The sequence below is a fragment of the Harmonia axyridis genome, chromosome X (assembly GCF_914767665.1).
Source record: "Harmonia axyridis chromosome X, icHarAxyr1.1, whole genome shotgun sequence".
NCBI lineage: Eukaryota > Metazoa > Arthropoda > Insecta > Coleoptera > Coccinellidae > Harmonia > Harmonia axyridis.
In genome coordinates, this window is record NC_059508.1 from 17,045,452 (window position 1) to 17,055,985 (window position 10,534).

Here is a 10,534-nt window from a genome sequence, read left to right on the forward strand (position 1 = left end):
ACTGAAATGGCAAGAACATTCGAAAATTATTATCAGATCCAGAAAGGTATCGATACCTTTACTTACTCCAAGAAAGTTATCCGATAGAAGTTGAAAATACTCCTGGGAAAAGTCGAAATCCGACAAAGTATAAGTTATAGCAGGCGAAAATTCAATTGTATTTATAGGAAATGTTAATATTTTCTATTGTGGATACGGGACGCAGGTGTGTCAGTCGGTTCTGATTTCAGAATATCCAAGATGGCACGTCATTTCCATACACCCCTGTGGCTAGTGCGGCATACGTCTCCAGAGATACAGGATTGAATCCCAAATGGCACTGACCAATAGCAAGTGCAGATTACTTCTGCGAAAATTGAATTCAAAAACTCGGATGGAATCTATAATGCGACCTTCTTCAAATATATCTTGTTTGTTTTTCCTTGTCAGATATGGAATTGTCTGCGGATGGTTTTCCATATTTATCCCCTCCTTATGGGATATGTTGTCTGAATGCCGATAAAACTGTTCGTTTTCAATCTCTTTTTATGGCTATTGCACAATTCGGTCCTGGGTGAAAAATCACACTTCTCTAAGGATCAACTTGTATTATTTGTATCTCTTCGATTTTACATTTTCATACATCTATGCCATTATTAACTTTATTACTCGGAATTTTTCTTTCCAACAAATCGACAGTATTTAATGGTTTCGGTACCTACTTGATAAAAAATTCATCATCAAACAAATTATTTTAATATTAACAACAATCGTTTCTCCAAAACTGTGGCTTCTTCAGATTACTTTTATAAAGAGTTTTTTTTTTCGAGGTATAGAACTTTAAATTGCAATAAAACAACGATGGATTATTCGATTGACATGAATTTTATTTATCCGCAAGATAATCTTGTGGCATTACATTTTAAATATGATTTCTGGCATATGACCGCCACGGCTGGCTCGGATGTAGTCCAATCTGGACGTCCAATTTTCGATGACTTTTTCCAACATTTGTGGCCGTATATCGGCAATAACACGACGAATGTTGTCTTCCAAATGGTCAAGGGTTTGTGGCTTATCCGCATAGACCAATGACTTTACATAGACCCACAGAAAGTAGTCTAGCGATGTTAAATCACAAGATCTTGGAGGCCAATTCACAGGCCCAAAACGTGAAATTAGACGGTCGCCAAACGTGTCTTTCAATAAATCGATTGTGGCACGAGCTGTGTGACATGTTGCGCCGTCTTGATGGAACCACAGCTCCTGGACATCATGGTTGTTCAATTCAGGAATGAAAAAGTTAGTAATCATGGCTCTATACCGATCACCATTGACTGTAACGTTCTGGCCATCATCGTTTTTGAAGAAGTACGGACCAATGATTTCACCAGCCCATAAAGCGCACCAAACAGTCAGTTTTTCTGGATGTAACGGTGTTTCGTCGTTTCGACATAGGTACACTTGAGGATTAGCTTCACTCCAAATGCGGCAGTTTTGTTTGTTGACGTAGCCATTGAACCAGAAGTGCGCTTCATCGCTAAACAAAATAAAATGAACGTAGTGCACGATACGTATTCCGCACAGAACCATTATTTTCGAAATAAAATTGCACTATTTGCAAGCGTTGTTCAGGTGTAAGTCTATTCATGATGAATTGCCAAACCAAACTGAGAATAAATCACTTGACAGCTGTTAAATCGGTCACCATCTTGAACAGTAATGCCAACATAAAGTTATATACCTCGAAAAAAAACACCCGTTAATACTACGAATTTGAGACACCCTGTACCTACACGGTGGCCAGATGGACAGGCAGGAACCATCGCAAAAAAATCCAAAGTGAAAGTTCGAATATCGATTGAAATGAAATAAATATCACTAACTTTAGGATGTTGATGAACTCTATCGTAGAACGATCAAAGCCGCCTAGGTTCATTATCAATATTTTCGAGTCCTTTTGTGAGTGTGTGGACCATTACCAACCAAATCCATGAATAGGTCCAATAATGGTTCGGAACTGACAATAGAATTTACAGAGAATCCGGTAGCGGTATATGATGATTAAACGAAATTATTGTTGTTCACTATGAGCCGCTAGTCATTTGTTACGCGAGTCGGCTTCCGTAAAAGATCATTCTGTATGTTAATATGAATGATTTCATTTAGTATTAAACGCTGAATGCTATTTCATTAACATCACTTTATCAATGTAGGTATTCGAATGTCTGCGCTTTCGTTGATAGTTTTCTCACCGAAACCAAAAGGAAGGTGAAAAGATTCACGAAAAAATTTGTCAAAAGTCGTACCGGAGAATTTTATTTTAGTTTTTAATTTTTTCATCCTGTATTAGGTGACCCAAATTCGTTGTCTAGTGAGGCGATCTCAGGATCTCTATGAGCTTGATGGCTTGATGAAGAGTTTTCTGGGTCTGCACCAGGAAAATCAACCATCATTGATTGGTATGCTAAGTTTGAACGTGGGGAAAAGATCACCGAAGACGGCGAACGCAGTGGACGCCCAAAAGAGGCTGTCACCGACGAAAAAATCAAAAAAGTTCACAAAATAATTTTGAATGACCGTAAAGTGGAGTTGATCGAGAAAGCAGACATTGTGAAGATATCATCTGAAGTTGTACATCATAACATTCACGAATATTTGTACATAAGAAAGCTGTGTGCAGAATGGGTGTAGCGTGAGCTCACAATCGATCAAAATGAACAACGTGTTAATGATTCTGAGCAGTGTTTGAAGTTGTTCAAGTGCAATAAACCTGAATTTTTGGATCGATATGTGACAGTTGATGAAACATGGCTCCATCATTTCACTCAAGAGTCCAATCGACCGTCAGCTGAGTGAACTGCTCACTATGAACCGAATCCAAAGCGAGGAAAAATACAAGTCAGCTGGCAAGGTTATGGCACCAGTATTCTAAGATGCGCGAGGTATAATATTCATTGATTACCTCCAAAAGGGTCAGACCATCAACAGCGATTATTATATAGCGTTATTGGATCGTTTAAAGGATGGAATCGTTACAACAAACGGCTCCATTTGAAGGAAAAAAGGTGCTGTTTCATCAAGACAATGCGCCGTGTCACAAATCAATGAAAACAATGGCAAAATTGCATGAATTGGGCTTCGAATTGCTTCTGCATCCACCGTATTCACCAGATCTAGCCTCCATCGTCCTGTTCTCAGACCTCAAAAGAATGCTCGCTGGAAAGAAATTTAGCACCAATGAATCGAAAGACAAATCGTACTACAAAAATGTTATCGAAAAGTTGGAAGATCGCTATAATCGCTGTATCGCCCTCAAAGGCAACTATATTGAATAATAAAATCGAATTTTGCCAAAAAACTAGTGTAGACCGCGTACTTTTCAATTGGCCTGTTGTTATTAAATGTCTTCCACTGATTACCTCGAATATAAAGTTTTTGACCTATCACTTTGTTCGTGGAGTAGTCTGATGAAATACCACTTGTAATTGAATTTATCTCCAAGTCTGTCTTTTAACAGATAAGTTTCCCTTGTGACGTGGAAAATAAGAATGATTCGATGATCGAAGGACTTATTATGAACGTTCGTCTTGTCTTCCATGAATAAATGTTAATTGCTAGGGTGTAGTATGTTGATATAAATCTGAATTATCCAAAGTAGCCATTCATAAGTGAGATATATCGCCTAAGGAAAATTTGGAACGTGATATTCCCAGAAAAAGGTTGAGTAGGAAGGCGTATAAATTTTGGTGTTGTGGTCACTGAACTAAGTGGCCATTTATTTCGGTTGCCTTTCCTCCAGTATGCTTTTAACATGCCGTCTCCATTTTCTATCTTCGCACAATAAACTGCGCTTTCTTACTATATTTTTCTAGAAAATCATGTCGTTTTGATGAGATATATGGCACATTAGTTTGGATTTTACTCCTAGCAATAACTATCGTTCAATTAAAACGGAAACCGCCTTCTAAACCAAGGTTTCCTCTTGTTTGTAAACAGAATCCTGGAACTTCTTCTCCCCCCTTAGCTTGTTGATAATGCGGTCCAGGTTTTGATATTTATTAGTCCTTTCCTACTGATCAGGTTTTTATGGCTACTTCCGTTTATTCGAAACGAAATAGATATGTTTGATACTTAGAAAAAGAATGAAATAGGGCCTATTTTTAATGCTCATATTATACACCGTGTCCGTAAAGTATGGAACAAATTCATTTTTAGCTAAACATACCATTTTAAGAAATAATCCTGAAACACGTCGATTTTTTATTTTAATTTACCGTATTTTAAAATAATTATCTAATATACAGGCTGAATTACTTTCGAGTAATGACGTCAGCGTCATTTTTTTTTAATGGAACACCCCCATTTTGTCTCAATTTTTCGATTACTCTAGCTGAGCTGATTCCAAAAATGTATCACATGTTGATTCCAATTGATACAGGGTGGACAAAAATACAATAGTTTTGTGTGTGCTCATAAAGTAACGCGTAATATTTTTTTATTAGTTAAATTAACAATATTATCAAAAATACTTATTGTCTAGCGGCAATTGGTTCGAATGTAACACCCTGTAGTTTGTTACATTTTTAGATTAATAAAAATGAGTTGTTTCCAAACATGTTTGGTACTTGTGGTCTAGCAGACAGAATATGGGCACACACAAAACTATTGTATTTTTGTCCACCCTGTACCAAAACATGTGATACATTTTTGGAACCAGCTCAGCTCAGTAATCGGAAAATTGAGACAAAATGGGGGTGTTCCATTTAAAAAAAATGACGGTGAAAATAATTTACCCTGTATATTAGAGTATTATTTTAAATTACGGTAAATTAAAATAAAAAATCGACGTGTTTCAGGATTATTTCTTAAAATGGTCTGTTTAGCTAAAAATGGATTTGTTCCATAATTTACGGACACAGTGTATATTACGAATAGGGAATCCAATCCCGCAAAAGCGAGATCCCTTTGAAATTCTGCGGGATTAAAATTGCGGATTTTCCATGTGGGATTCAATATTAAAATTGCATATTAGATAATAAGAGCACAAACGTCTTTTGAAACGTACCAGAAAGCAATAAACCACTCATAAGTTAAGGACGAAGATGCAACACTAGTTACTGCTGTAACTACACTACGATTCATGATCAGCAAATTGGAAAGTCATTATGACTCGATATTGAGTAAAGAAATGGTTAAAGCTTTATTTTCTGGGAAAAAAGAACGCCGTTCATTAATGACAAATATGGTACCGTATTTAGAAAACCCTGGAAAATATCTGGAATTTCTGGGATAACAGACAATGTTTACAAATGGCCAAGAAAATACATTTGTACTTCATAGCAAATCGAGATTACGAAATGAAATTAAGAGTTTGACTGACAGGCTGCAAATAGAGACGGTTTTAGAAGACAAAACACAATCCCAACCCGAAGACCATTTGACTTATGCTGATGAAGATAAAGTATCTTTATCTAATCTAGCAACGATACGTGAACCATCGCCTTTGAATTTAGAAGAGGAATCGAATCATAGTATTCGTACTGCGTGGGTGCCAGAATCAAAGGCTTCTTCTATGGCTGTACGAGCACGAGTACGAACAACACTTGACCAGTTATCAAAACATAAAATGACCCTTTTTGAATGCAGTCGGAATAGGGGTACGGGTACATGCTTGGAAGCTGTTTACAACTCAGATCCTCGACTTAATTTCCACCAATCACAAACGTCAATTTTGAATAACAAATGGTTTCTAGTTGGAAAAACTGTGAGACAGCACTTGTCGGCAGATTTTTCGAGTTTACCCGCGGCAAAACTTAAAAGCTGTTGCCATGAAATGAACACTTTTTTACTATAGTATGTTTTTAATAGCATAAGACCTTTTTATGAGCATATTTAATAGGTTGAGCATTCTTGCGGATCCGCGGGATTGATAATTTTTATCAGACATGCGGAAATCTAATTGATCATTTAAAATTGGGATTTTTTTTTCCAAGGGATCTAAACGTTTACTTAGACCTAGGACTTATTGAGTGAAGTTTGTTAATTTCTTCTTCAAGAAGTGGGGAATGATTCCCTGATAAAATATCAGAACTAGCGCATTCGCCAGTCTGTGATAAGTCTTCCCTTAATTTCTGTTCTGTTATTTTTTCGATTAAACAAATTTTTACGATTGGCGAGTCCGATATTAGTCGCGTGCTAAAGTAATTCAGTCGGAATAGCTACAAAGTGTCAACACATGTGCGATACATGTAACACTCATTACATTGCCATTACATGGGCTATTTGTGTTAACCCCCACCATAGCGGCACGTGGCTGCTTGAATCCCATTTCATATCATCAACTTAGGTTCCAGTATCTACTCCACTATCTATAGAGGGTTGTTGTCGAATTTGAATCGCATTTAGCCCGACTAACATGATTATTCTCATCGAATTACAGTTTGGCGCTATATACACGATGTTCAATCTCCTAACAGCGTCCCAAAATCCATTCTTTTTTGATTAAATTCGAGGGTTTGCCAGTAGGAATAGGATACAATTCAAAATGATTATAAAAGCAACAACGTGTATTATTTTCTGATATTTCTTATGTCATTTGTGTTCAGTAGGTTTTGCCATTAATCATGGAATGATACAAGCTTCGACAACGTTTCGACGTCTTTGAAAATGAAATCTATTCGTCGGATTGTACACAAATTTAAAAGTGAATTTTCTTTACACGTTTCAAGAGTCCATAACCAAGTATCTACTGAGCCTTGCCAATTTAAAAATTATCCACAATACTAGGAATAGTTTAACTGAATAATATCGTTCATGAATTCTTTCTGAATTTTTTTCAATATTCACAAATGAGCACTTATTTTTGATAAAACAATTTAACAATTTCTGAACGTTATTGTAGCGTGTTACTTTCAATTCTTTCTATAGTTAAATGACATAATAAACTGCACACAAATGAAATGAGAGATGTCCGTGCTACCATCATTTCAAATTGTAAAATTCCTATTTCAATGATTATTTTGATAAAAGGCTATTTCGTAGATTTTTTCAAACTAGTCAATCACTTTTTTCGAACACAAGAAGAGTGGGTATTTTCAAACAACGTAAATATTTCTCGAAAAACTGTCTATCAATAAAGTGCCGTTCAGAAATTCAAATGACAAATTGACACCAACGATAGTTTGCCCAATCTTGTTTTTCTATCATCAGGTGATAATAGGTATTATTTAATCGAGCTTCAGAGTTTTTTTTGCATAACTTATTCCAAATTGATATACATACTTACATTTTATATGTATTTTCAGTACCTAATGGACTACAATAAAGGTAGATACTCACCGCAAATTCTGCCTCATTGATTGAAATGAGGAAAGCACTGAAGTGAGGAGCTTTCAAGCGCTTGTTCATCTATTCACCACATCCACCCTTGGAGACAACATCACTGTGTAAGTGTTGTTTTTAAAAAAACAAAAGACTTTATTTACCTACAAGAAACGCTGTGCGAATTGTATCGATCAGAACCTACATAGTTCGTTTAATTGAATACGAAATATCTAAGACTGATTATGATAACAATATATCTATTATTTAGGTATCTTATCTCAAAGAATAATGGCATGATGCCTGATGATTCAAATACCAGCAATTGTCCTTTTTACAACTCTGCATTTCAATGTTCAATGATGTGCAATGTTGAATAGGCGACTTGAAATATGTTTATAAAAATCTTCTCCAAATTAATGGATAAAAATAATTTTCATCAAATAAACTGAATCATGTAGAAGAAAAATATCGAGAAAAGTATCAATATTCTCTAGAATTTCTGATTATAGTGAAACTTTGCAGAAGCTCCCATCGCCAAATAGGTATAGATGATTGAACTATACACTGTGTCCGTAAAGTATGGAACAAATTCATTTTCAGCTAAACAGACCATTTTAAGAAATAATCCTGAAACACGTCGATTTTTTATTTTAATTTACCGTATTTTAAAATAATAATCTAATATACAGGGTGAATTACTTTCGAGTAATGACATCACCGTAATTTTTTTTAAATGGAGCACCCCATTTTGTCTCAATTTTCCGATTACTCTAGCTGAGCTGATTCCAAAAATGTATCACATGTTGATTCCAATTGGTACAGGGTGGAAAAAATTACAATAGTTTTGTGTGTGCTTAAAAGTAACGCGTAACATTCTTTATTATTTAAATTGACAATATTATCAAAAATACTTATTGTCTAGCGGCAATTGGTTTGAATGTAACACCCTGTAGTTTGCTACATTTTTGGATTAATAAAAAGTATAAAATAAGAAATAATTTCTTTCATATTCTGTCTGCTAGACCACAAGTACCAAACATGTTTGGAAACAGCTCATTTTTATAAATCTGAAAATGTAACAAACTACAAAGTGTTACATTCAAACCAATTGCCGCTAGACAAAAAGTATTTTTGATAATATTGTTAATTGAACTGATAAAGAATGTTACGCGTTACTTTATGAGCCCAGACAAAACAATTTTATTTTTGTCCACCCTGTACCAATTGGTATCAACATGTGATACATTTTTGGAATCAGCTCAGCTACAGTAATCGGAAAATTGAGACAAAATAGGGGTGTTCCATTCAAAGAAAATGACGGTGACGTCATTACTCGAAAGTAATTCACCCTGTATATTAGATTATTATTTTAAAATACGGTAAATTAAAATAAAAAATCGACGTGTTTCAGGATTATTTCTTAAGATGGTCTGTTTAGCTAAAAATGAATTTGTTTCATTCTTTACGGACACAGTGTATACTAAGTAACTAGATTATAGGTGGATATCTAATACCGAATTTCAAAGTAGCTGATTCATAGTTTCAGTATTGCGAAACATATTCAAATTCGAATCAGTTTGGTTGGATAACAAGAAATTCAAAAATACCAAAACGTGAAACATTTTTCCATTTCACTGGAATAAGACTGAATGAAGTTTCTCCATTTAAAATTCGTGGCATCGTTAGATATATTCCTTGCTGGATTACCAATTTGAATTCGCTTATCGTTGGTGTGAGTCTTGGGATTTGCATATTTATGGAACCACGATCGAAACGATTTTGTTTCGATAAGCCAAAACGCTAAGCCTATTTTTCAATTCAATTAATTAGAATTGTTAATTGACTGGCGCTCTATAATGAAACGCTTGATGTGCTTCAGTTTAATTAATTAAAATACGATTATATTGTTGAGTGCAATGATATCGAGTGTCTCAAAAAAATTTTGTACAAAATGAGCAATATATTGAATGCCAGCGCCATCCAACGGTTCACTTCTTAAGTGTGTTAGGACTACAAAAGCAGCTTATAGTTTCCTGAAAAACTCATGAACTTTAGTCATGAGTCTGTTTCAGAAAACTATAAAATACTACTCAGAGTTTAACTTTACACTTTGGGTATTGATATTTGGGCCTCAAAGCCAAATAAAAATTCAACAAATCATTTCAAACTTTATTCGTATTATAAAATTTTCTGATTGTGTCTATTTAATTCTTCCATCTGTGGCCTTACTTCCTTCAGATTCTCCAAGAGCACTCTAACAGTATGCTCTGTAAGAGCACACTGTTGTGTTTGGTCATTTACTTGTATATCTAAAATGGCACAATTCCTTTCTTTATCAACTTTTGCTTTAAAGGACTGCAAAGCGTTAACTGCAAAAGAAGAATGTGATAGAAGAAATTCCAGATAAAAAAAGACTACCTTTCAATCCCGATGCCTTTAATTTCTTCGTTATAGAGTCCTGCTTGTCATCTATAACTTTCTTTATTGCAGAGCTATGTTCACGAGGTAGTCCCAATTGTTGTAATTCGCTGAGCAAAGCACTTGTCTCGCACTGAAACTTACAGGTGGAAGATATAATGAACTGTAGGCAAGCTATACATGCTTTCAATTCTAAATCACTTTCTGAAATAAATAGAGATAAGACGTGGTGTTCAAAAAGTAATTTTTGAATTAGGTACCTAATTTTGATTCTGAAAATAACTTGACGGCTTTGTCGATCTGAAATCAAACAATGTTATTGTATTTGCTGACAAGCAAACATTTCTATTCTACCTCAAGGGGTGGCTCTATCATTCCCTCAGCTACGATTTGTGTTAACAGTTTCAATTTAACTGAAGACAACTTCGATAAATTGATTATTATAGCCAACACCCAGTCAGGGCAGTCTGAATTGCCACAAAATCGGAATTTCTGAAAGAAGATTTATTGATGAAGATGCATTATGTGGGATGATTCATACCATTATATAGTTAATAGTTATAGAAGACTTGGTCTATTTCGTTACAAACATTTCAATAGTAACTCCCCTGCAATAATTTTAACTGTATTTGACAGATTTTTTGTAGGTTATGTGGACGTTTTTGAGGTTGACAACAAATTACAGGTTTCCTAAATTTGTTGCCAACATTTAAAGGTGACTGTAATTGAATCTTGTGAGTTGCGCCATCTAAGAGTGTAAAATACAAATTTTATCTGGCTGGTGTAAAGGTTTCCATACACGTGAAGTCTT

General features: G+C 35.0%; 1 protein-coding gene across 1 annotated transcript; it reads right to left on the reverse strand.

Annotated features, from left to right (window-relative positions):
• Positions 1-9,460: 9,460 nt before the first annotated feature.
• Positions 9,461-10,386, reverse strand: LOC123685784 (COMM domain-containing protein 4). Its single transcript, XM_045625664.1, has 5 exons — positions 10,265-10,386; positions 10,078-10,215; positions 9,984-10,023; positions 9,724-9,927; positions 9,461-9,674 (listed from the first exon to the last, which is right to left on the reverse strand). Exons 1-5 carry the CDS (start codon positions 10,265-10,267, stop codon positions 9,484-9,486), a joined length of 576 nt encoding a protein of 191 aa, XP_045481620.1. The 5' UTR covers positions 10,268-10,386; the 3' UTR covers positions 9,461-9,483.
• Positions 10,387-10,534: the final 148 nt, after the last annotated feature.

Coding starts and splice junctions, on each gene's coding strand:
- LOC123685784 (XM_045625664.1), bottom strand. Junction 9,928..9,983: donor ATTTTCAGAATCAAAATTAG/GTACCTAATTCA, acceptor TATTTATTTCAG/AAAGTGATTTAGAATTGAAA. Junction 9,675..9,723: donor AAAGGCATCGGGATTGAAAG/GTAGTCTTTTTT, acceptor CTTCTTTTGCAG/TTAACGCTTTGCAGTCCTTT.